This window comes from Triturus cristatus, chromosome 10 (assembly GCF_964204655.1).
Source record: "Triturus cristatus chromosome 10, aTriCri1.1, whole genome shotgun sequence".
NCBI lineage: Eukaryota > Metazoa > Chordata > Amphibia > Caudata > Salamandridae > Triturus > Triturus cristatus.
Window position 1 is genome coordinate 35590734 of NC_140593.1, and position 27529 is coordinate 35618262.

The following is a 27529-nucleotide window of genomic DNA, read 5'->3' on the forward strand; positions in this document are numbered from 1 at the left end:
ATGGCTCTTTCTCCGATGCTCATACTTGTTTAATACCTAAAGAAGGTCATGATCCAAAGTATTGTAAGAACTTTAGACCCAACTCACTGGTTAATATAGATTACAAGATTTTCTCCAAAGCACTTGCTTTACGCTTAGACCCTTACCTTCCTAAAATATTAGGCAAAGAACAGTCCAGCTTTGTGAAGTTATACAAGACAACACAAGACTTTTCTTCAACACCCTCTCTAAAGCCTCACGTTTCAACCATTCCCTTGCGGCTATAGCACTAGATGCTGAAAAAGCATTTGATAGAGTGGAATGGCAATACCCATTTTATACTCTCAAATGGTTTGGTTTTGGTCCTAATTTCATTTCTCTAATATCATTGTTATATTCTAACCCTCGCGCTGCTGTATGTGCTAATGGTCTAATATCACCATTCTTTGACCTTGGTAGAGGGGTGCATCAGGGATGTCCTCTATCCCCCTTTCTTTTCAACTTGGCCCTTGAACCCTTTATCTCAAAAATTCGTCAAAATGCACAAATAAAAGGTTTTCAGACTTTCACAACCAACGTCAAACTTGCAGCGTACGCCGACGATATTTTACTTTTCATTTCAAATCCCAATGAATCGATCCCTGCCTTCTTAGGAGGTTCGGTCCTTTTCACTAATCTCTGGATACAAATTAAACAGTGATAAATGTGAATTCTTACCTTTGACTAAATTTACTTTATAGCTGATTTTGCTTTAACTAACTTTACCTGGAAGCCATCTCATATCAAATTTTTAGGTTTAAATTGTACGCCATCAATTAAAGGCACGGTGACTATGCATGAACAATTGCATTCAAAAACTTTCAGAGCTTACAACTAAATGGCACCCCCTTTATTTACCTTGGTGGGGCCGCCTGGATACCATCAAGATGATGCTATCTCCCATAGTTCTATATACCATCTCCAACATTCCTGTGCCCATATCTCCTAAAATATTTAAGTCTGTCAACTCAATACTGTCTTCTTTTTTATGGAATGCCAAGAAATCGCGAATGTCTGTTTCTAAACTAACACGTCCCAAAGCCGAAGGAGGAGTCAATTTTCCCAATTTTTCTGCTTATCATAAAGCCTTCCTAATGCGACAAGCCTCCTATTGGTTGTTTGATTCTGCAGAGGATTGTCCCATATGGACATCTGTCGAACTTTCGTTTCTCTCTACTTTTTCATTTCAAGAATACCTCTCCTTCTCCCGAAAACCCCAAACGTTATCCACTCCTCTGTTTAAGCTCACCTCCAAATTATTAAGCCCTTTATATTCCTAATCTCATGACACTCTGGGCTCTTTTTTAAACTCAGCCATATGGCATAATAACACCCTATTGATACGTAACGAAGCCATTTACTGGAAGGCATGGAGACAACGTGGCCTAATATGGATCCACCAGCTATTCTTAGATAAAGAATCCCTTTCTTTTTCCTCGCTTAAACAGTTATACTCTTTACCTAGCTCCTTCATCTCTAAATATTATACTCTTCGTACAACTGTACTTGATATTTACACGCAGCTATTGAACAAAGCTTCCAAAGATCATACAACGCACTCAACCCAAAGCATCCACCTTAAATGGCTTTTTCCAATCCACCGACACATTGAGACAGAAATCAAGCGTTGAAGAGGCGTGGGAGAGGGATTTTAATATAGTGTGGCCCTTAACTTTGTGGACTAAGATTTGGACTAAAATACGCAAATCTTCAAGAGCAGCTAGTTTGACACAAACATTGAGATATATATATATATATATATATATAATAAAATAGGCTTTTGTTTGCTCCACAAACCCTAAACAAATGATTCCCTAAAGTACCAGACACCTGTTGGTCTTGTACTTCTCCAAACGCTGATCTGTTTCATATGTCATTCTCTTGTTCACTAGTATCTAATTTTTGGAAACGGGTCTGGTCTCAAATTGATTCAATTTTTGACACAAAAGTCCCTTTTTCGGTAACCAATATCTCTTTAGGAAGCCTTTCACCGGTTTGAGAAAATACAGAGATTAATTTCAAATTAATTGATTTATTGATAGCAGTCGCCTTTCAACAAATAACAAGAAATTGGACAGACTTTACAAAAAATTCATATAAGGCCTGGTGTTATGATATATGCCACAATCATAGATTGGATACGTTCTACACCTCGCCCACTCCTACAATTACTAAAAGGATTCAGCTATGGTTACCTATTACAACTTTCTTTGACACTTGTGCCAAACAGCACTCCTTATCAAATCCCTCCCAACAAGAGGTACTCAAACCTCCATAGATTCTTTAGGTACTCCTCTAATTACTCTGTAAATATAGATCACTTCTTTTCTTACTTTCTCACTATATTGCTTGTTATTCTTGGTCTTCATTCATGCATTTATGCTGGAATTTATTTATGACATGTTGTTTGATGATCAATCATCTATATTGTATACTGACACCTTTTTACTTTTAAATAAAATTCTCTTTTGAAACTAAAAAAAGTGAAAAGCAGTGACTTAAAAAAACTTAAGAAACTTTTTGGATTGAAGGGATTTATGAAAACATCAGAACTTGAGGTCCCTTCATCTGATTTTTGCCATTTTGGTGTCTTTTTAAAGAAAGAGACATACTTTACTTACAATTTAGATTTGCATTTTTATGGGGTCATGTCTCCTACTGAAGGGTTTGGTGGTTGTTGGAAGGCGTACCACGAGGAGTCGGCGAGACCACCAAGGGGGGGCCCTCACACTGTACGAAGTAGCCGAGCGCTGCCGAGAAGTCTCCTGAGAGATCCTTCCCCTATCACGTACTAGCACAGTAACACCACCACACAGGACTCAAGGAGGTTGTCTTACGACAAGCAAATCTTTATCAGCAATAAAAAGGTTACGAGGTCAATATTTACACAAAGGGATCGAGGGATCCACCAAAAGTCTCAGTGTCTCTTTGGAAGGGTAGGGGTAGCGGGACAGTCTTTGGCAGGAGTGCGGTACGAGGGTACCTGGGGCCCAGTTCTTATCCTCAAGCTGGAGGACCTCCGGATCTCGGAGGGGTCGAGCCGCGACGGCGTCAGCAGGGCTCCGGCGTACAGTTCGTGGAGAGCCGCGATCCAATCAGCAGGGCTCTCAAGGTGGTTTCTGCTCAGCTCGAGCCGCGACGTCGTCAGCAGGGCTCCGAGGGAGGTTTCAGCGAGGTTGGGCCGCGACAGCGTCAGCAGGGCTCCGATGTTCCAGGTGGTTCAAAGTGTTCACAAGAAGGAGCCGCGACGCAGTCAGCAGGGCTCGTGATGGTTCCGACAAGAGTTCTTCTCCGTAGGGTCAGCCGCGATTCAATCAGCAGGGCTCTCGACTCCGGGATACAACTGCCGATCTGTGGCGGGGTCGCCCCAGATATAGGTCTGGAGCCCTTTGATGTCCGGACCCAGGCGCCCGGGGGGGGGGGGGGGCGGAGAGGCCGGGTGGAGGTGGCCAGACGCCCAGCAGGAGAGGCGCCAGGCCCAAGGGAGTTGCAGGGCGATCACACCTCGAGAGGGGAGGACAGTTGGGGGTCCGATCGATACTGTCCTCCGCCGGGGGCGATGAATGGTTCCTGCGGCACCCCCTGGCCAGTTCGTGGTGCCTCGATGTCGGGGCTTCGCTGGGGTCGAGGCCGGGTTGAGCGGGGTCGCGCTGGCTGGCGCACAGAGTCACGTGGATGCCAACAAGATGGCGGAGCCACGAGGGGTATGCGACCTCGTGCAGCTCAAGATGAAGGGCCTCGGTGCAGTTCAGAAGGGTGGCCCGTGAAGGCCGGGGCGGGGAACGGGCACAATCCACGGGGTTAAGGACCACGCCACGAGGCCGGGTCCAACAGGCGTCCCCCCCAGCCGAAGGCAGAGAGAGTCACCTATCTCCTTGGGGATTCTCGTCAAGGCGGAAGAAGCGGGACAGGCCGTCGGCGTTGGCGTGGTCATTGCCGGGCCGGTGTTCGACGTCAAAGTCCATCCCTTGGAGCGAGATGGACCACCGCAGCAGCTTGGGGTTCTCGCCCCGCATTTGCATTAACCATCGCAGGGGCCGGTGGTCGGTCTGGACCCGGAAGTGGGTACCAAAGAGGTAGGGCCGGAGCTTCTTGAGGGCCCACACTACAGCGAAGGCCTCCCGCTCAATGGTGCTCCATCGTTGCTCTCGGGGCAGTAGTCGTCGGCTGATGAAGGCCACTGGTCGGTTGAGCCCCTTTTCATCGGCTTGGGATAGGACGGCCCCGATCCCATACTCGGAGGCGTCCGTCTGCGCCACAAGCCCCTTATTGTAGTCAGGGGCCTGCAGCACCGGGGCCGTACACATTGCTGCCTTTAGGGTGTCGAAGGCGGCTTGGCAGCGGGGTGTCCAGTGCACCTTCTTGGGCTGCTTTTTGGACGTTAATTCTGTGAGGGGGCCAACAATGCTCCCATAGTCCCGGATAAACCGCCGGTAGTATCCGGTGAGGCCCAGGAAGGCCCGGTCTGGGTAGTGGGGGGTTCCCAGGCCTGGATGGCCTCTATTTTCGCTTGGAGGGGGGCCACCTGCCCGCTCCCCACTTGATGGCCCAGGTAGGTCACGGATCCGTGGCCGATTTGGCATTTGCCTTGATTGTGAGCCCGGCCTGCTGGAGGGCAGCCAGGACGGCTTTAATGTGAAGGAGGTGCTCGGCCCAGTGGTTGCTGTACACGGCAATGTCATCGAGGTAGGCCGCGCTGAAGGCCTCAAGCCCGGCCAAAACCTTGTTCACCAGTCTTTGGAAGGTGGCCGGGGCGTTCTTCATTCCGAAGGGCATCACCCGAAAGTGGTAATGCTCATCCGGGGTCGAAAAGGCGGATCTTTCTTGGGCGCCGGGGGTGAGCTGGATTTGCCAGTACCCGGCGGTGAGGTCCAGCGTGCTCAAGTAGCGAGCGGCCCCTAGGCGGTCGATGAGTTCGTCGGCCCGGGGTATCGGGTGGGCGTCTGTCTTGGTCACTGCATTCAGGGCTCGGTAGTCCACGCAGAATCGCAACTCTGGGGGGTGGCCGGGAGCTGCGGCCTTGGGCACCAGGACGACAGGGCTGGCCCACGGGCTGTCGGAGGGTTCGATGACCCCCAGGGCCAGCATCTTCGTTACTTCGGCCTGGATGCAGGCCCGCACTCTGTCGGGTACCCGGTAGGCTCTGTGTCGCACGGGGGGGCTCTCCCCGGTGTCGACGTAGTGGACGCATCAGTGGGTCACCCCCGGGGTGAGGGAGAAGAGGGCTGCGTAGTCCCGCAGCAATTGCTGGCAGTCGTTGCGCTGTTCCGGAGTCAGGGAAGAGGCGAGTTGGACACCTTCGATCGATCCATCATGGATGTTGGACTGCAAGAGGTCGGGCAGGGGCTCGGAGTCGTCCTCGCCCCCCTCGTCGGTCGCCAGCAGCAGGCTCAGTTCGGTCCGGGCAAAGTGGGGTTTTAGCCTGTTAGCATGTAGGACCCGGAGGGGGTTCCGGGGGGACTCCAGGTCGACCAGGTAGGTGACGGGACTTTTCTTCTCCACTACCTTGAAGGGCCCGGTCCACTTGTCCTGGAGGGCGCCGGGTTCGACCGGGGCCATGACCCATACCTTCTGACCTGGCTCGAATTCTATTTAGAGGAGTTCCGATCGTACCACCGCTTCATGTCCTCCTGGCTGGCCTCGAGGTTGGCTTCGGCCATGGCTCGGAACTTGCGGGTCTGGTTTCGGAGGGTCAGGAGGTATCGGTAGATGTCAGGAGGGGCGCCTTGGGGCTTCATCTCCCAGCCCTCCTTGACCAGGCTGAGCGGTCCGCGGACCGGGTGTCCATACAATAGTTCAAACGGGCTGAACCCCAGGGACTTCTGCGGGACCTCTCGATAGGCAAACAGGAGGCACGGCAGCAGGACATCCCACCTCCGCCTGAGGGGCTCTTCCAGGCCCTGGATCATTCCTTTTAATGTTCTGTTGAACCGCTCAACCAGTCCGTTCCCCTGAGGGTGATAGGGGGTCGTGAACTTGAATGTGACCCCGCACTGCTGCCACAGGGACCGCATGTACCTGGAGATAAAGTTTGTGCCGCGGTCGCTCACCACTTCGCGGGGAAATCCCACTCGGGAGAAGATCCCCATTAAGGCCCGGCCTACCACGGGGGCCGTTATAGTTCTTAGCGGGACCGCCTCCGGGTACCTGGTGGCGTGGTCCACGAGGACCAGGATGAAGCGGTGGCCCAGGTCGGTTTGGGGGTCCAGGGGCCCCACAATATCGATTCCGACCCGTTCGAACGGGGTGCTGACGGCGGGAAAGGGCTGGAGGGGGGCCTTGACCCGACCCCCCGTCTTCCCGCTGGCTTGGCAGGTCTGGCAGGACCGGCAGTGGTTGTCCACGTCCCTCCGCATCCGGGGCCAATAGAAGTGGGTCACCAGATGACTGTACGTTTTGTCTTGCCCCAAGTGTCCGGCGAGGGGTACATCATGTGCCAGGTTGAGCAGGAACTCCCGGAAGCGGAGGGGGACCACCAGCACTCGGCTGGCCCCGAGTTCTGCCACTTTTTGCTCACTGTAGAGCAGTCCCTCGGCCCAGTAGACCCAGTGGGTGCCGGTCTGGTCCCCGTTGGTTTGGGCGGACGCTTGTTGGCGGACCCCTTCGAGAGTGGGGCAGGACTGCTGCTCTTGTTGGAACTGCTCCCGGGTGGGGCCCCCTTCGTGTCGCCATTGTGTCAGCTCTGGTAGGGCGCTCGGGGAAGCCATCTCTTCGGGGGAGGATTCGCTAGGTCCAGGGTCGGTGTCCGCCTCCTCCTCGCTGCTGGCGGGAGGGGGTGTGAGCCCCTCGGGCTGGGCGGCCCCGGAGGCCGAGGATGAGCGGGGGGCCCGGGCGGTCATGGACCGGGTGATGGCGCAGGCCCAGTCAGCCAGTCCCAACATTCGGAGGTGCTCTCGTCGCTCTACTTGAGCCCAGGGTGAACTCTCCAAGTCGTTCCCCAGGAGGCAGTCGACAGGGGCGTCGTCGCGTACTGTCACCTTCAGCAGGCCCGTCACCCCTCCCCACTCGAAGGGGACCAGGGCCATCTGGCACAGGCTTTCACTGTTGTCGGCCGTCCGGACGGGGCACAGCACATTCGGTAGAATCTGTTCAGGGGTCACCAGGTGGCAGCGGACAGCGGTGATACTGGCGCCGGTGTCACGAAGGGCTTCGGCCCGTTGTCCATTGACCGTGACCTGCTGCCGGTACTTCTGGGTGTTGCTTGGGATGGGGGTGCAGGGTACCATTTCTCGGCTACCCAGGCAGACCAGGGACATGGCTGCCGGCTCCCACTCAGTGGTCCCTCGGTCGAGGGCCTCCTCTTCCTCTTCTCCTTCTCCCAGGGCGGCGGCCGCCAGCTGTCGGGGCGGGGGCCCGCCGGCCCCGTTTCTTCGGTTCAGGGGGCAGACCGGATCGCTGGCATAGTGTCCGGTTTGTTGGCAGCCGTAGCAGGTCACTGGTGGCCGTGGTCCGGGTCGGGCCGCCCCCCTTCGGGCTAGGCTCGGGGAGAGTTGTTGCTGCGGTGGCCCTCGAGGGGGGCTCCTGGGGGCCCCGGCAGGAGGGTCTCGGTTCCTGTTCGGCCCTCCCCCCCACCGCGCTGGCGGGGGGGTCCGTTGGGGTTCCTCTGGTACTCCTCCATTGAGTTTCGGGGGACCCGGGAGTTGACCCATCGATCGGCCTCGACGGCAAGTTTTCGCGGGTCGGTCATTTTGCTGTCGAGGAGGTGCTGTCTCAGTTCCACGAAGCAATTGTTGGAGAGATGTTCCCACACGATGAGGTCGACCAGCTGCCCGTAGGTGGTTACTTTGCTCCCTTTGATCCACCCTTCTAGGGCCCGACTGAAAAAGTCCACATATTCCACCCATGTGGTACCCGGGATTTTCTTGCAGTCTCTGAACCGCTGGCGGTACCTTTCCGCGGTTAGCCCCTAGCGGGTGAGCAGGGCCTCCTTCATGTGATCGTAGGAGGTCATCACCTCCTCCAGCAGCTGGAGCAGCGTGTCTCGACCCTCACTCAGGAACCGCCCCCACAGGCCCGCGCCCCAGTCTTTTCGGGGCACCCGATGAGAGGTCATGGCCACCTCGTAGGCCTTGAACCATTGTTGGATGTCGTCATTCTTGTAATACTCCTTGACGACCTCTTTCGGGATATGTACCTTGGTCTCGGAAGGCGGTAGAGTGTCTCTAGTACTGGGGGTGTTGGTCCCTCCGTTCTTGGCCTTGATCTCGAGCTCCTTGAGACTGCGCTCGTGCTCAAGGGTTAGTTTCTTTTCCTCCAACTCCCGGTGTCGTCTCTTCTCCTCTATCTCCTCTTGAAGCCGTAGCTGCTCTAGGGCCAGTTTATTTTCTGCCAGCCGGAGTTCGCCGTCCAGCCGCAGTCGTGCGAGCTCTAGCTCATGGCTCCGGACCTTCTCCCGCTCTCGTATTTCTTCTTCGGAGAGGCCGGTTTCTAGGCTCTTTCTTCCTCCGGTTGCCGGAGTCAGTGCGGTTGATGTGGTCTCAGTCAGGGGCAAGGGACCTTCTTCCTGGGAGGGGCCTGCCCCGGCCTCCAACCATGCCCTCAGAGCTTTCTGCATCTCCTCTTTGGTACCTAGGCTGGTGGTTGCAATGCCTTTGTCTCTGCAGAACTGTTTTAATTCTTTGTGCGTATATTCTTCCAGCCGTTCGGGCTGGAACTCCATTGTCGCGTTGTTTTCCTGGCTGCTCATGATGCTGTTCGTTTGGATGGGTAGCTAGTGGGTACTGGCTGGTACGTACTGCGTTCGGCTCGGATCCCGTCGCTGGCCACCAAATGTTGGAAGGTGTACCCCGAGGAGTCGGCGAGACCACCAAGGGGGGGCCCTCACACTGAACGAAGTAGCCGAGCGCTGCCGAGAAGTCTCCTGAGAGATCCTTCCCCTATCACGTACTAGCACAGTAACACCACCACACAGGACTCAAGGAGGTTGTCTTACGACAAGCAAATCTTTATCAGCAATAAAAAGGTTACGAGGTCAATATTTACACGAAGGGATCGAGGGATCCACCAAAAGTCTCAGTGTCTCTTTGGAAGGGTAGGGGTAGCGGGACAGTCTTTGGCAGGAGTGCGGTACGAGGGTACCTGGGGCCCAGTTCTTATCCTCAAGCTGGAGGACCTCCGGATCTCGGAGGGGTCGAGCCGCGACGGCGTCAGCAGGGCTCCGGCGTACAGTTTGTGGAGAGCCACGATCCAATCAGCAGGGCTCTCAAGGTGGTTTCTGCTCAGCTCGAGCCGCGACGTCGTCAGCAGGGCTCCGAGGGAGGTTTCAGCGAGGTTGGGCCGCGACAGCGTCAGCAGGGCTCCGATGTTCCAGGTGGTTCAAAGTGTTCACAAGAAGGAGCCGCGACGCAGTCAGCAGGGCTCGTGATGGTTCCGACAAGAGTTCTTCTCCGTAGGGTCAGCCGCGATTCAATCAGCAGGGCTCTCGACTCCGGGATACAACTGCCGATCTGTGGCGGGGTCGCCCCAGATATAGGTCTGAAGCCCTTTGATGTCCGGACCCAGGCGCCCGGGGGGGGGGAGGGGGCGGAGAGGCCGGGTGGAGGTGGCCAGACGCCCAGCAGGAGAGGCGCCAGGCCCAAGGGAGTTGCAGGGCGATCACACCTCGAGAGGGGAGGACAGTTGGGGGTCCCATCGATACTGTCCTCCGCCGGGGGCGATGAATGGTTCCTGCGGCACCCCCTGGCCAGTTCGTGGTGCCTCGATGTCGGGGCTTCGCTGGGGTCGAGGCCGGGTTGAGCGGGGTCGCGCTGGCTGGCGCACAGAGTCACGTGGATGCCAACAAGATGGCGGAGCCACGAGGGGTATGCGACCTCGTGCAGCTCAAGATGAAGGGCCTCGGTGCAGTTCAGAAGGGTGGCCCGTGAAGGCCGGGGCGGGGAACGGGCACAATCCACGGGGTTAAGGACCACGCCACGAGGCCGGGTCCAACAGTGGTGATAAATGCTTTACACTGGTTTGCCTTCCAGTTACGCCAGACTGCGGTGCACCACATGTATCCAGGACTGAGCTATGGTTGGATGTAAAGAAACCCAAGAGAACCCCATGCAGGATAGAGACTATATTACTTGGCGAGGATTCACAGCCATCCCAGTTGATAGTCCACTTTCTCACATTAACCAATTATTAAACAACCCTGCAGCATAGCGTCCTAACAACGGTCTTCAGCAAACATTAGCCCACAGTCAGTGCGATGCGCCACACAACTCTACGATTATTCATCCACGACTGTCGTCCAGAGACTGATGATGTATTCCTCAGCCAATACCCTAGAACGGTAGGTGTAGTCACTCAGTCCCTTTACCATACACCAGTCACACATTACAGACAGAGTAAGCTAGCTCAGCACATCTGGAACTTTTCACAGCACTGTCCGGCATGGGGATATGCTGGGCATTCTCTAACCCATGACCAGTCACAAAGTATGGTGCAGAATCAACAGCCAGTATTCACTTACCGATAACGATCAGCTCGATGAGCCTGGCTTCGTCCTCTCTCAGGTTGATGGTGACTTTGTACACCCCGCTGTCTGCTGCCTGGACATTTTTCAGCAGCAGTGACCCATTGAAAGTGAAGAACTCTACCTTCGCTGCATAGCGAGGTATGATCAACAGGTCTTTCTTGTCTGAGAAGTAGTCAACGATCGGCTTAGCTTCACCCCCATGGAGAAAAGTCCATTGAACAAACCCCAACTTGTCTTTGTTTGGTGCAGATAAGAGGACGGAGGAGCCTGTGGGTGCGAACAGCTGTTCTTGAGCAAGCGTTGACATTAGACTCCATGTATAGACGGTCCAGAGCACTGGATGGAAGAGAAGATCACAATATTAGGATCCACGTATGTGGTCATTGACAGAGTAACAAATCAGACATACAAGTGTTGACTCACTTACAGGGAATTGGCCACAGAGTTGGAAGAGGGCAGGTAGGTGCCACCAAGAAAGAGCACAGCAACTTGAACATTCCATTGCGGACGAGATCTGCTGTTCAGCGACCTATGATTGGAGGGAGCTAGAAGCCCATGTGCCTGGTGACCTTTGTAAAATGGTTGCCATTATGGAGTACTACTGAACCACAGAAGAGCACGGGTGCCTTCTGACCACTCAATGGTGCCCAGGGTACAGAAAATAAACCCCCATGGTCAGCCTCGGAATGGAAAGGGCACAGTGGTTATCGCAGCCCAGGCCAAAGCGGCCCTTCAGACTGCAGCACCGATTCCCAAAGCAAAGGTACCTTCTAACCAGAGTTTAATAATTGAAAAAGCCCAAAGCCGGACCTCAAGGAAATGATCATGCAAACAAAGTGAGTACTAGCAGAAAGTAATGTCTGCAAGGGAGAACTTAGCCCGGTCTCTATTCACACCTGCAAACATCACTAGGTTTACATGGACCTTTATAGTCTCACCCTCTGCCAGAGGCGAAACGTGCAACAACATAACTACAGTAAGTATCTGATTACACCCTGACTGCGCGTGACTGTCTGTAGCACAGACATTCCAGTACTGCCTCTCCTATGGATTCACACTCCACGACTGTAGTACAGGCTCCCCAGCACTACCCCTCCTATAGATTCACTCTCAGCGCCTGCCCCTCCTATAGATTCACACTACCTTATGGTCTGTAGCACAGGCTCCCCAGCACTGGCTCTCCTATAGATCCACACTCCACGACTGTAGCACAGACTGCCCAGCACTGCCTCTTCTATAGATTCACTCAGCGACTGCCCCTCCTATAGATTCACACTACCTTATGGTCTGTAGCACAGGCTCCCCAGCACTGGCTCTCCTATAGATCCACACTCCACGACTGTAGCACAGACTGCCCAGCACTGCCTCTCCTATAGATTCACACTCCACGACTGTAGCACAGGCTCCCCAGCACTACCCCTCCTATAGATTCACTCTCAGCGCCTGTAGCACAGACTGCCCAGCGCTGCCTCTCCTATAGATTCACACTCCGCGATGGTCTGTAGCACATGCTTCCCAGCACTAACTGGCCTATACATTCACACTCAGCGACCGCCTCTCCTATAGATTCACACTTGACTGTCTGTAGCACAGACTCCCCAGCACTGGCTCTCCTATAGATCCACACTCCACCACTGTAGCACAGACTGCCCAGCACTGCCTCTTCTATAGATTCACTCTCAGCGACTGTAGCACAGACTGCCCAGCGCTGCCTCTCCTATAGATTCACTCTCAGCGACTGTAGCACAGACTGCCCAGCACTACCCCTCCTATAGATTCACTCTCAGCGCCTGCCCCTCCTATAGATTCACACTACCTTATGGTCTGTAGCACAGGCTCCACAGCACTGCCTCTCCTATAGACTCACACTCAGTGTACAAACCCCGCAAAGCTCTTGTGGCCCTACGAGTGTCAGTAGGCGGGGGTTCCATCCCTTAGGACAATGTTGCAGAAGTAAAAGGAGGCCCCTTAACATCCTTATCCGCTGTTTTTATTCTGCAGCACAGCGGGAGGGGCGACACTAAACATGCTGCACGTCAGAGACCAGTTTTAAGGTTCCACTGCTGCAAAGAAACCACTTCGCATTCATCTGCTTCAAGCACTAGAATCTAGAACAAGACACATTAAAGCACCGTTCATACAGTGTCATGGATTCAGAACTTCAATCGGACCACCCCCTCCCCCCCCACACGTGTTGGGGCCAAACGGGGTCCTTACTCCGGATACTACAGGAGGCCTTTACTGAGACAGAGCCCTTCATTAACTCACCCAGATCCGCACCCTCACCCCCCCTCCACACACACACACACACACACGCACACACACACACACCTTAGCAGTTCACAAAACCACTTTATAAAGAATCTTCAGTAAGGGGTCATCGATGAAGGTCATTTGAATGTTAACCCTCGAGTATGGCCCATTGCTGGCCTCTCTCTATGCCGATGACACAATCCTGTATGTCAGGGAGCCGCAGGCCAACCTTGCCCCCTTGATACATGAGATCCTTCGTTTCGGTAGCCATTCGGGCCTGGGCATAAACTGGCATAAGTCCATCATCTTCCCACTGACTATCGGCACCTCCCCATGGCAATGTGAGTTCCCTCTTGAGTGGTGCTCAGACTCGGTGCGGTACTTGGGCATACAAATACATTTGAACACGGACGAAATCATCCGCCTCAACTATGGCCGCGCGATTGCGCGGCTGGAGACTCAGGTGGATGGGTGGCTGCGGCTCCCGCTCTCTATGTCCGCCAGGATAGCTATTCTTAAAATGATAGTGCTCCCCAAATTCTTGTATCTTTTCAATAACATCCCTATCCCTCTGACCCGGGCCTTCTTCTCCACCCTGCGGTCCCTCATGATTAGACTGGTCTGGGGCGGGAAACACCCCCGGATCCACTGGGCGACCCTCATACTCCCACAGGATCGTGGCGGCCTTGGAGTGCCGGATTTATATTTATACTATCTAGTCGCTCAGTGTGCACATGCCTATGCCTGGTATCACCCTGATGCTCGGATCCCATTCCTTCGCCCAGAGGCGGACTTTGTCCTCCCGGGTCGCCTGTCGACGGTGTTGCCCAGAGGTGTCCCCAGGGACCCAAAGGACATTCAAACTGTATCTACCACCAGCTGGGCATGGAGCAGGCTCTCGCGCTATTTGGCTCAGCCTCTGCTGTATTCGTCTTCCCTCCCGATACCCAACCCTGGGCTGTTACCGGGCACGGATGAAGCACTAGTGCGACGAACGTTGGCGAAATTTGACCTCACCAGGATCGGGGACTTGTACACGGGTGGGCACATTTTCTCAGCGTCAGAGGACGCGCGATTAAGTGACGCTACATTCATGGACCGGTTCGTTCTTCGCCGGCTCTATTGCGCCGCCCGGGCGGAGATTCAGGGATTCCCCCTCGAGCCGGCCTCCCTTGAACCTCTCACCATCCTGATTGACGCCGATACGGGGGCACATATTGTTTCCAAGCTGTACAAGGCGTGCGCGGCGCGGGTCCCCTGTGCGGATGATCGTGCGCGGGAGGAGTGGGGGACAGACCTGGGTAGGCCTATCACGGACGAACAATGGACGGCATGTTGCAAGGTCACCGACACAGTGTCACTGAACAGCCGTCACAAACTCCTACATTATAAATTTCTACGCCGTTGGTATATGACCCCGGTTAGACTCCACGCCATTGATCCCGCGCGGCCGCACGCCTGCTGGAAATGCGCTGCACCACATGCCGATTTTGCACACATGGCCTGGACGTGTCCGAGACTGCAGACATTCTGGGCTCAGGTTCACAAGATCCTAGAAGAGATGCTAGGGCTTACACTCATTCCCACTCCTGAGGTCGCACTGTTGGGTTATACGGTCAATTTCCCAAAGAATGTCCGTAAACTGGCCTCTCTGGGGCTTCTTCTGGCCAAGCGGGAGATAGCAAGGCACTGGGGGAGGAAGACAGCTCCCACGTCCAAGGCATGGCTTACGGCCATGGCTTTCTGCAGCACGAATAGCGAGATCTACTCTAGTCTCCTCCCAACGATAGCGCGTCCTAGGGACATCTGGGGCCCCTATAAAACATACATTGCAGGCTTGCCTGGCTCGACCCCGCCATCCCCGAGTCCCGGAATAGCTCCCACTGGAGTGGGGTAGGTCGTACCAACCCAATGTTACGCAGATGTAGGGGTCCTCCTGGGGTGTCGACGCAGGGATATTCAGCTCATGGGGTCGGGTACTGTCCACCGCATGGCGTTTTCCCATGTTAGAGATGAGGGCGGGGGAGGGGGACGTCTTTAGTACCCTGGAGACAGCTCACGGGTCAGGGATCCCCCTGGTTCGGGTTCGGGCAAGTGTTGATGATGGATTGGTAGATGGGGTCTTGTTGTCGGTGGCATTCATGATGTGGTATTGTTTATCTAAGGACCGGAAATGTCACAATGCTGCTACTGATTTGTTATTTGTTGATCGCACAGCCGCAAACTCTGTATTATTTGATTTGTCTAATTTCAATAAAAACTTTAAAAAAAAAAAACCCTCGAGTACACAATGAAATGACTAGAACATGCCAAGTCACACTTCAGTCACAGCACCGTTTGCTGCACACATTTCACGACAGTACATGGAATCAGATAAGCACAGAGCCTCTTTGTGGATGAAATAGGGTAATGTTTACATTATATGTCACCCAATAGCCACCTCTAAAAACCTTATGAAAGTATTATTTAAGACGCCTGACAGACGCACCGCCCTGCCTCTTGGGTAAACAGAGGACAGCGGAGGTGCTCACCTGGCACCTGTAGTGGCCACAGAGTCTCCTACGAGCTCCTCTGGTTATAAAACAGGAGAGGGAGCCATAAAATGACATCCTGAAAACCGGGGCTGACCCTACAGGTCACCCCCCTCTTTGCATAAATATTCTTTCAGGGCATAGTAACCACTCTTTTTATGACCCAAGGGCAACCAGTCTAACTTCCTCTCCAATGTATGAAGAACACAGAGTTCAGCAGAACAAAGACCGTCGTTGGCAGAGAATGAAAAAGGACAACTGAGCTGGTCATTGGGAGGTCTGAATGAATGAGAAGTGTGGCTCAATGGTTAGAGCGGCAGACCCTGATGCAGAGGTCCGGCCCGAGACCAGGGTTCAATTCCCGCTTCGGCGGGTCTTGGGCTTAATTTCCTCGGACCTGTTAATTCTCGCCTCGGTGCCTATTCCAATCATGGGTCCCACTGTGCAACTCTGGGCAATAGCTTGCTTAATCTCCACAACGGCCCAACATCGCCGGGGATGCCTGGCTGCACCTTGGGGGTGCCCAGGAGTGGACACTTCAAAGGAAAAGCCAGGATGGGTTCCTCTGCGGTATAAGTATAGCGCCGGGACACCTCTGTTGGTAGGTAGCTGCGCCCTTTACAAATGCCAGATTATTTATTAATGAGAGAGTATTTATAGAGCACATGGTTACCCGGAGGCATCCCCGCGCTGACAGACACTCGGCGGGAAATGAGAGAATTACTGAAAAAGAAAGGTTTTCACCAATTTTCTGAACGTAAGATGATCTGGTTCAGAGCGTAGATGCAATGGAATACTGTTCCATAATTTGGCCCCATTATATGAAAACATTCATCCACCAGTGCGAGCACGTTTGATCTTCGGTACAACAATTAAGCCTTTGCTCCCTGACCTAAGATTACGATTAGGGACATATCGTTGATTCCAAGTGCGGATCGGGGCGGGCCCTTTCCTGCCAAGGATTTATGGATAATACAAAGTGCCTTGAATTATACTCTTTGCTGGACAGGAAGCCACTGAAGAGAATCAAGGGCCGGCTTGGCCGAGGACCGTTTCGGGATGTTCAACAGCATCCGGGCTGCGCAGTTCTGTACAATTTGGAGTCTTTTAATTGTAGCCAGTGGGGCTCCGAGGTAAATCGCGTTAGCATAATCCAGCCGTGACAATACAATAGCTTGTAAAAGCAGACGTCTTGCCGGAAAAGGCAACAATGGCAATACCTTTCTGAATCTCCTAAGCAATCCGTAGCAATTTGCTGCTACTTTACGCGATTGTACCTTAAAGTCCAGGTTATTATCCATCCAAACCCCTAAGCTCTTAACGCAGCCCTTTGGGACTGGGGGGGCACCCAGGCAGCTAGGCCAAAGATGAGGAATGTCAGAAGGAGCCGCTTTCCCGAAGAGCATTAGCTCGGTTTTAGAGCCATTCAACTTCAGGAAGGAGCTGCTCATCCAATCAGAGACCACCTGAAGGCAGGCTGCAGGATTGGGGTCTGAGTGATTTGGCTGATTCAACGAGACGATCAGTTGAGTATCGTCGTCATAAGAGACCACCTGTATCCCAAAGGGGAGGATGGCCTCAGCCAGCGAACTCAAACGATAAACAACGTGGGGCTCAGGGAAGATCCCGGAGGCACCCCACAGGTCAACGGAATGGCCTTTGATGAGCAGTCTCCTTCAAATACAGAGAAAACCCTATCTTGCAGAAATGACTGGAGCCACCTAAGAGCCAGCCCTGTCACTCCCGCAGCCCTTAATCTATGACCCATAAGAAGATGGTTGACAGTATTGAAGGCTGCGCTGAGGTCCAGAAGGATAAGCGCAGCACAGCCTCCACTGTCAAGAGTTTTCCTAATATTTTCTGTCGCTGCCAGTATGGCCGTTTCTGTTCCCTGTTGAGGCCTAAAACCAGTCTGGGTAACATGCAGCCGATTGTTATTTTCTAAAAAAGCAGGCAAAATCCTATTAATGTATTTCTCCGCTAATTTACTGACCCCTGGCAACAGGGAAATAGGGCGATAATTTCCCCAGTTCCCTCGGTCAAGATTAGTTTTTTTTAGGAGGGCCTCGACTCTCACATTGGGCAGGCACCATCCCAGTTGAAAGCGATGAATTTATACAGTCCAATAGGACCGGGGACACTACCTCAGCTACTTTTTGAAGAATCCTAGGAGGAGCAGCATCCAAGGGAGAACCTGATTTAAGCTCCTGCAGCAGTTTTTGCAGAGTCTGGAGGTCCAATGGGGGAAACTCCTCCAATAGCGGAGCGGGGGGCAAGAGATCAACTCTGCCACTTCCTCCCTCAAATTGTATACTATCAGCCGATGAAAAAGAGTAATAGATTTCTGCAAAAAAGTCCGCAATTTGGTCGCACCGCTGTTGCGCATTGTCGGTATTAATCACAACAGAAGATGGCTTGAGCAGATTTGCGATTTTAAATATCTCCCGAGGGGAATTAGCAGAGAGAATCTTTCCCTGATAGAGTATTTGGGCGGTTTTAATTTCCTTTTTATATATTTTAATAGCTTTGCGATATTTAAGTTTACTTGTTGCTGAAAAGTCCTTCCTCCAAAGTTTCTTGTTTTTTGCAAATTTGCTTAAGCTGACGTAGATTTTGAGAGTACCATAGGTTTGGTTTAACTCCCACTTTTTCTGACATTTTAATTTTCGGTAGAACAGCGTTAAGTACCCGCTCTATCCACTTGTTGAAATTTTCATTCACTAGAGTAGGATTAGAATGAGACAGAGGGATTGTCTCATTCAGTTTACTACTGAAATTATCTAATGGAAGTTTTGTCCATTGCCGTGTAATTTTTGTCGTTCGAACAGTTCGTGTATTTACCTTAGCTAACCTAAAACTAAAGGGAAGTAAAAAATGATCCGACCAAGGAATAGGGACCGCTTCTTCTACCCCCATCTGATCTATGTTGGTAAATATAGGGTCGAGCATATGACCTTTAACATGAGTTGGACTGTTTCCTTTCAATAAAAGTTGAAACATAGCTAATTCTTCAACTAATTCTTGGGTGGAGGCTGAGGAATGATCATCGAAATGTACATTAAAATCACCCAAAATTGTAAAATTGGGAGTTGAAGTGGCCAAGTTTGCCGCCATTTCTGGTAAGCCTTTCTTAAAGCCTCCAAACGGGCCAGGCGGCCGGTAAACAAGAAGCCCTTAGAAAGTAGATGTGGGTGCTAAATCGATCATGAAAGAAAGACTTTCACAATCGGGGACTGGATTGGCTATAGCTCTACAAACCAAGTTAGTTTCATATATTATGGCTAAGCCTCCACCTCGCCCTAAACGGCGATCAAGCCTTTGAATAGCATAATTTGAGGGAAGAGCCTGGACAACATCAAAATCCAAGTCATCATTTAGCCAAGTTTTGGTTAAAAACAAAAACATCCGGACTCCTCTTCGAGGAGTCGATGGATCTCTGTCGAATGTTTAGGCAAGGAGCAGCAATTGAGTAGCAACATATCAATCTTTTTATCCCTACGCGTATCCCGTAAGATGGGAAAATTATTTTGCAAATGATGTTTACACTGAGGGCATTGATAGCTAAAATCAGGCAATAAAACATGAGCACATTTACTGGGTACCTCTTTTCTCATGGCATGCAACTGTGCTGCCTCAAAAAGGATCCTTTGTTTGTCAGCATCTGCAAGGTTTCCTGCCCCTGGCCCCGGCCGGACGAGCACAGACGGGCTTGCCTTAGGCGCACCTTCGGCGCGCGGCGGCTGTGCGGCCGCATCATGGGCCAATTTATCATGGCCGAGGTGACGTGAGCTAGCGTCAGCAGCTAGACCGCTAACCCCTCAATTTGTGCCCCCAACTTCCCCTGAACGCTCTCACCGCTCACTAGGAAAAGATTGCACAATGTTACCCCAAACTTAGTACACAGTACACAGCTTTAAAATCAAAATAAATGTCGTTTTTGTTTTCGTTATATTTTAAAAATCATCAAACAGCAGGCAGGCCTCGAGATAGCATATGCTTATTCAGTAGTTCAATTCAGAGCCGGCGCTCTGAATACTTCTAGACCTCATGTCAGATCATGCCATGACTGAGACACTGCCCCACCAGCCCATCTCATGTATTCAAGGCACTAACGCGTGGATGGAATATTTCCTGGCTCTAGATCCCTTCTTACCAACATTTGAGAATGCTCTCCAAGCTCCTATACTGTGAGGTTAGACTTGGGTCACGTGTCAATGTCCATGAAAAGGATAACTGGACATACAGAGACCGGATAGCCCAGATGAACTGTGGTTGCTTCCTGTCAGAACACTTCCTGTCCATATGTTCCTCTCTACAGGGACCACACTGGTGCCCTCCATGCCCCGCTTGAAACTTGGGCGAAAGAGAAAACTTTAGTTTGATGAGGCCCATGGATGACATCTGACCTTTCAACCCATGCCGGCTACGAGAAGGTTACAGTTGGAAGCCGGAGTCGCCGTCCCGCACCACTGTCTCCAAATGCAAGACCCGGGACTCCTCACTCAATATTAGGCCAAGAAAGGTAACCTTTTGAGATAGCCCTCCTCACCCCCTTAGTAGATTGGCACGAGTAGCCAGGCCCATCTCCAAGGCACGAGTGTACAGTAGTTGCAACCACACTCATAGCAACCCACTGGTGATGCCACAAATGGACTCCACACAAGTTTGATACAAGTATAAACTTTATATAGAAATATATACAATCAGACCACATGATACAAAAGCCAACATATAATAACGGGTAATATTCGTGCTGGCTGGTAGGTTCAAATCCCAAACACCGCTTTTCAAACGCTATGCTGGCCGTAATGCTAGAATCACACACTGGACAAACAATAGTGCACTGCGTAACTATACAATCCTGTGCTGGGAAAAAGGAGAAATAATACAATGCTTAACGATACACCCCGGTACCGTGCAATGGGAGAAATAATGCAATGTTTATCGCACATTTATGTACTGCGCAATGAAGGAATAATGCAATGCGTCATACCCCGATCACGTACTTTGCAATGATGAAATAATGCACTGCATAGAGCTACAATCATGTACTTCGTTATGCAGAAATAATGTAAGGCGTCATAAGAGAGTCCGGTAGTTCATTAGCAGCAATATTGGCAATGTGTATTACGACCATCAGCCTCTTCGATAACAGTTGCCCCCCACATGTATCAACGATGACAGAGTACGGCTTCTCACTCAGGCCCCAGTACTGCCACTCCTTTGGTCAGTATGGGCCCCAATCTGAGCTGAAGCAAAGGCTCACGTCGCCAGCAAGAATGAGAGGCCGAGAGAGTGTCCCTCTGAGCCCGCACCCTGCCCACGTAGTGATCCACGTAGTGATCCACGTTACCTGGGGGTGCGACCCCACTCTCCTCTCCACCGTTCGCGAACTGGGCCTTCCGTGTAGAACTTGCTCAATGGGCCTCAGCAGCTCGGCCTGGCAGATCAGCTCCTCCGGGGCGGCCGGTCCGGGCCACGACTGTTAGGAAGGTCTCAGGCGGCCGCAGGGCACACGTACCCCTTGCTTCTGAGATTACGTTACTCCAGGCGTACGTTTACCACAACACCCTCTGGGTCTCCTCTGGCTTGAAGTCACACACACACACAAGGTGATGGGACTTCACGTCGACTCCCAAGTGCACGTTCACCAGGCACTCCTTCCTGCGGTCTCAGTTGGCATCAAGACACGTACACCGTGCTGTAGACACTCACTTTCTTCCGGTGCACACGATCAGCCGATCACCTCCAAAGTCCCAGGTTGCACCAAAGCATGCACACTGCTTCACTGAGACTTACTCCAACTCCAGTGCCCCGATATCCAGGCGCTCTTCACCAATGCCTTCGGCCGCATCCGTACATGGTCACCGTGTCAGAGCTTCACTCCTCCTCCGGTGCACTCCATGACCAGGCGCTATTCACCAGTGCCTCTGTTGCACCCAAACACGCACCATGCACGTCCGAGACTCACGCCACTTCTGATGCATATGACCAGGTGCTCTTCATCAGTGCTTGCAGTGCACCACGACACGCACCCTGCGCGTCAGAGTCTCACTTCATCTCCAGTGCACACACCGGCCAGGCGCTCTTCACCAATGCCACCTGTGCACCACGACACACACCTTGCACGTCCGAGACTCGTTTCACCTTCGATGCACACGTTGACCAGGCGCTCTTCACCAATGCCTGCGGTTCACCATGAGACGCACCCAGTGCGTACGAGTCTCACTCCTCCGTGTGTCCAAGATCACAGGGCACACCTTCCAAGGGTCTCAAAGCTGCCACAGCAAGCGCCCACCGTGTCGCTTGAAACTTCTCCGGAAACTTTTATGTTACTGTGTTTCCAAACAGGGAGCCAGCTCACCTCGGGCCCTTGGGGTTACAAGACACAGCACAGTCTTCGTTGAGCAGGGGGGCCCAGCGCCCAAAGCACAGTGCCAACAGCCTCTTCCTTGGTTAAAACAGTAGAAGCAAGGGTCAGTTCTTCCCCAGCAGTCTCTTCAGTTGTTCCTTCCTTAGCAGAGGTTCCTCTTGACCACGAAATGGGACCAAGCCTTTTCAGTCTCAATCCATTTCTATTCCATTCCAACGTTCAGGGTCTCAGCTCTCATAGTTATACCCCTAAATATCTTTGAAGTTCATATGTCCCTGACCCCTGCCTAAATCAGTTTTGGGTGTCTCCCTCCCAGTGTCACCTTTCTTCCTTTGATACTAGGGGTCTGGATCCTTAATCACTTAGCAGGAGATGGGTCAATTGTTTTATAGCAGCAGCCCAGGCCTCTTCACCTCCCGGGCTTCTCCTCCCCCTACTCTCCAGATGCCGGTCAGCCTAGTGCCATCTCAAACCCTACCTGGTTCAAGACCTCCCCCAGCTCCTCTCACCTCTCAGATCCAGACAGTCAATCCACATTCAACAGAGAGACACAGAAATGCTTAAAGCACAAAACTCAGCCACTTTTTAAAAAGAGTGGTTTCTGAACAAACAGTGACAATCACCTTCATAGATAATTGTGTTATGACACTGAGTTCATACATACTAAACTTCACATCTCCATTTGAAACCTATGGGAAGCTAGGCTAACAAACAATACCCGGCCTCCCCCATTCTGTCCTATGGGCAGGATGCCCATTCACCAGTGAAAATGCAATGGAGTGCTTTTCACTGTCAGGATATAGCACACACCTCAGTAATATGGCCTGCCTTTTACTTACACTGCACCCTGCCCAGGGGTTACCTGGGACCTACCACAGGGGTGCCCACTGTGTACGCCAAAGGGAAGCTAACTTAGCAAACTGCGCAGGCCCTACACTGCAGGCATGAGTTCCCTTCTGTGCGCGCCTGTACATTACTAGCCCTGGCACACACAGTGCACATCACTAGGGAATTTACTATTAAGGCAAACATACCAATCATGGCCAACCAATCACCATTACGCTTTACACAGGGAACACTTGTACTTTGACACTGATCAGCAGTGGCAAAGTACCAAAAGTATCTAAAAGCAAAGGAGGCAGAGGCAAAAAGTCAGGGGTAATCACGCCAAGATATGCCAGGTCTAACAGTTGAACTACAAGCAAACTTTGGGACTTAGAGGACCTTTACCCCACTAAAATGCAGAGGGGACTCGGTACCATCCCTCATCGTTTGAGTTTAGTCGACCAAGTAGGAAATGTACTTATATGTACTTGAGAGGATACTGGTGTCTGAGATGGGTTTCAAGACAAGGACGGAGGGGGTTTTTGACACGTTGCAGTCCAAGGTGCAGAGACACTTCGTGAATCGAGCAGCCTGTGTAAAGGCAACACAAAATGGCGGTGAATGTAAAATAGAGTCAAAATTAAAGAACCTCATAGTGCGCCAAAAGGTGCGTTTGCAAGGTGAAGTAAAAAGGGGCATGGGCTTGGCCCACCTCTCAGCAATCCCACTGTGTGGGGATTACCGGAGGTACCTGGTGGTCTAGTTAGCCCCCAAGGACCCTTAGGGTTGAAGGGGACTTAATCCCCCATTTCAGAATGTGCCAGGAGGCGCGTTTATACAGTGGTGCAGGGAGGGGGCGGGGCCTCCAACGTGATGCCAGCTTTTTTTTGTTTATTGGTTTTGGAAGGAGGGGGGTGTTGCCCCCCTTTTCTTAATTATTTTTGGGTCCTGGGGACCCCATCCCCTACGGCCTGAGCACTATTTTTAATTATTTTTTTTAATGGGAAGGGGGCCGCAGGGCCCCCCTCCCCTGTGGCTGGCCCTTAACGTTGGGGAATTGGGGCAGCCCCAATGCCCCCACTGGTCCAAGCCGGCTCCCCGCCTTCTGTGGGAGCCGGCATTGCTTTTGTACAAGGGGAGCTCCTAACATGCAGCTCCCCTCATCGAAAAGCAGTACTTCTTTGCTTCATGGAAGCAAGAGCAGGTTATCTGCTCTCGCTTCCATGAAGCAAAGCAGAAGTTTGCAATGACTGGGCAGGAGCCATGCTCCCGTCCTGTCATTGCAAACTGCAGTGTCCCAGGTGTGGGCACCCTGGGAAATCGCCGGAGCCAGCCCTGGGGGGTGGCGGTCCCCAGGGCCATGGAGGACTCCAGAAGGGGGGCCTCCCTTAGAGTACAAAGCCCCGGGGAGGTGGTCCCCAGGGGAGCCTGCGGCCACCCCCTTAATGATGCCACAGAGAGGTGACAGTCCCCGGGGCTGCGGGGTCCCCCACAAACCCCCACATACAATTTCCTCATTGCCCCCTGGACCTGGCCCACCTGGGAGCTCAAAGAAATGAAGTATGGGAGCCTGCGCTTCGTTTTTTAAAATGAGTTTTTTCTGCCCGATTTCACACACCCAGCGCGATTTCGGAACAAAATATATATATTTTTTAAAGCTTTGTTTGGTCCTGAGCAGGCCTAGGGGGTCAGGGTGTTTCTACCCTGCCCGCTTTACTTGTTTTTTATCCTTTTTTTTTTTTACTGTTTACTTGTTTACCGAGTCACAAGATGGCTGCCAACACTTTCTGGTTTGGAGTGTTGACAGCCAATCAAAATTAAGCTCGTGCTCGGGGGGGGGGGGGCGGGGGGGGGGGGGGGGAGGGTCGTGAATCCTCCTCGGCCACCAGATAGATATTTTTTAATTTCTCAGGAACTACTGAACGGATTTACACCATTTAAACCAAAAAAAGGCAAGCTTTCTGACCCAAGAGCTACCCTTTTGCCAAATTTGGTGTAATTCTGTTCAGCAGTTCGGCTGTAGTTTGTCTAAAGTTTCCTATGTAAATTACCATGGAGAAAACGCATTTTGGGACCCCCCCTTTTTCAGGGCCCCCGCTTGACGAATCACCCCAAAACTTTCAAGACAGGTGCTGACCAGAACTCCATTAGTTTTGAAAATTTTGCGAAGATTCGTCAAACGGCACCAAAGATATTGGCAAAACAAAAAACACGGTCCTAACTATAACTACCACCAGTAGGTAATATGTATATACACACACACGCGCGCGCACACATACATACATACTCTCTGACAGTCGGCTCTGGGTAGTTAGTCAGTCATAAAACATTCAGATAAAAAAGCCATTAGAAGGTAAAATTACAAACATATTAAACACACAGATCATTTCATGATACAGACAAATAAACCATTTAAAATATCAACACATGAAAACGTGTTCAAAATAGCAGGGCCAATATGATAGTCAGAGACCAAACCAGAGCCCATCCAATTAGCAGTATCTTTTCCGGATATTAAGTGACCCTCTAATGAAACTCATTACAGCCAAGCACATCTCTGGCGAGTCAAGTTACTGTAAGAATCTAAAACCTTCCTGACATGAATTTAAACTGCATGAGAGCAAAAGGGGAGGTAACCAGTGTGTTCTCATGGATTTAGAAAGTGCACAGAAAAGCAAAGAGTGCCCTGTGAGTGGACATTATTACAAGGGCAGAAAGGGAGACTCTCAAACCAGGCTTCTTGTTGTGGGAAGACGAAAAGAAAAACGGGTGGACCCCAAACGGAGCCTAGTTGAATACCATCACTTAGCCAGAAGTTAAAACAAGGTAATTTGCTAGAGACGGAAGCGGGGCTGCTTGTCGTCTACTCTGCACCTGCTCATAGAGAGCCAACTTTCTCTCATCTCAGGGGTGGGGGGGGGAGGGACAGGGGGGAATTTATTAAATAGCGCCAAGGCACCCATCCTACTAAAAGTGCGCTCGAGGTACCCTAGACAAGGAATAGACTTAGCATTATCCAAAGCAGGCAATCCTGGAGAATACTTTTAGAAAATCCTAGCTCAGCGTCTGCCATTTTTTGTAACCATAATAATAATAATAATGGTGCCAGACCCAAAATATCAACCACAAATGGTAGACCCACCTCCGAAAGGCAAAAGGCATGTTGGCACACCCTGCAGTACCATCAAAAGCCTTTGGAGGAAGCTATTCTCAGTTATTTGGAGTTTAGAGCAATCACCCAACCCCCAAAACCCTGCTCCGTACATAGCTATCGAGACGCACTTAGCGTAATATAAAATGTTCCTCTCCTTCACTGGCATATGTCCTAGCTGGGTTGGAAAGTGGAAATAAATAAATCGCTTCCATCGTACTATTGATTTGTATTGTAGCACCCACAGCACCATCAAGAACTCCCAGTTAGCGAGAGAGGCGAAGGCAGCCTCAAAAAGAGAAACTCTAATTTTGCAACTGGGTCTCTCAGCAAAAAAAAGTTGTTTTATTTGGCCTACAAACCATTACAAAGGACTTCTGGTTTTTAATATTCAAATCGAAGGATGCCATAAATTCCACTATGGTATCCAGGGCTTTCTGAGGGCTCATTGCAATCCTGGCTCTGAGGACAGCGTTGTCCGCATAAAGAAGTGTTGGGATGAAGCAGGTGCCTACCTTCAGAAAATCACATTTATTTCGGAGCAAACGAGCTTCAAAATCATTAACATAAATAAGAAACAAAAATGAGGCGAGGATTCAACCCTGACGAACGCCTTGGTTGCAACATATAGATGGCGTGCATTCTCCCCCAAGACCCTAACAGGTCTTGGTCGATGTATTCCAGTGCAATCAACGACAAAGAGCACCCAGGACTTCTTCAACCCACAGGTTACCCAACACGTCCCAGAGTTTGGAACCATTGACCATATCGAAGGCATGCAACAAGTCCCTGAAGGCTACGTGTAAAGAGCATTTTGTGGGCTTGGTGTACTTGCTAATAATAAGCAAAAGGTTCAGGCACTGTTCAGCTGTACCAGTTCCTAGACCTCCATAACTTTTTGCACATAGGTATCAATGCCATATTTACATTCATTTTTTAGGTCTCGCCTAGGCAGCACACATGTGCTGTCTCTCTGAGACAAAGTAATCCGTATAGCAAGAGTAATCCCGCCTGCTGTTTTTTTATGCATCACTAGGATTTCACTCCGTTTCCGGCCTCCCAATTGGTTGCTGCTCGGATTCATCACTTCCATTTTCTTCCTTTTTTAAATCGGAAGCAGCACCGACCAACTACAGTTTTATTGCGCTTTACGTGTTTGTCTTTGTGCGGGGACTACTTTCTTCATCATGTGTTTCGCTGCCTAAGTGCCACACATGCTTCACATCCTCTCCCATGCGCTTCCTTTCCCCAGCATTTTGTGCTTCAGTCCTCCCAGCACATTGCGCGCGTGCGCACGCACACACACACACGCACACACACACAGTAAGCAGCACTTCCGGCGCCTTCCCCCGTAATCGAGAATTTTTTGATTTTTTTTTGGCACCACACCTTTTATTGCGAGCCTCAGGTCAGGGTTGGTCCCGGGCTCTGGCGTGGCATCCAATTGCTGAAACTTGCATATTCTCTTTATTGTCTACCCTCCACCTCTGATTGGTCAGACCAGCGAGAGGGTGAGGCTCGCCTGTCTGGCGTAACATAGGCTCCCGGTCGCAAGTTCCTGGCCGTGCTGGCGTATAGTGGTAATATTAGTAATGTGGCATTGTGTCATTTGCAGCATATCCCACACACACCGACTGATTACATGGCTACAGAGTGGCAACCCTGTAAGGCTGCCCGGGGGGCGGTTGCGCAGCGGCCACCCCCCTAAGAGGGCGGCCGCCTTAGTGCCACAGGAAGGCACAGGGGTGGGAGGTCTAGTCCCTGGGCATCAGGGGAGACCCCAGCAGATGGCTGTTTCCGGCAGGGGCGGGGAGGAGACAGGGGTATATATGCCGTCTCCGCCCCTCCCTCGCCCTCTTGTCCTCTCGTTCGCCTTGCCCGCCCCTCCGCTTACCCAGCGTCCGGAGGTACAAAAGGGG

General features: G+C 51.6%; 1 protein-coding gene across 2 annotated transcripts in view; it reads right to left on the reverse strand.

Annotated features, from left to right (window-relative positions):
* LOC146788763 (uncharacterized) overlaps nucleotides 1-27529 on the reverse strand; it is a 357517-nt gene that overhangs the window by 280189 nt on the left and 49799 nt on the right. For both annotated transcript variants that reach the window (XM_085629932.1, XM_085629931.1), the window contains one exon: nucleotides 10472-10813. In XM_085629932.1, coding sequence (XP_085486058.1) covers nucleotides 10472-10813 — 342 coding nt within the window. The remainder of the gene's footprint in view (nucleotides 1-10471; nucleotides 10814-27529) is intronic.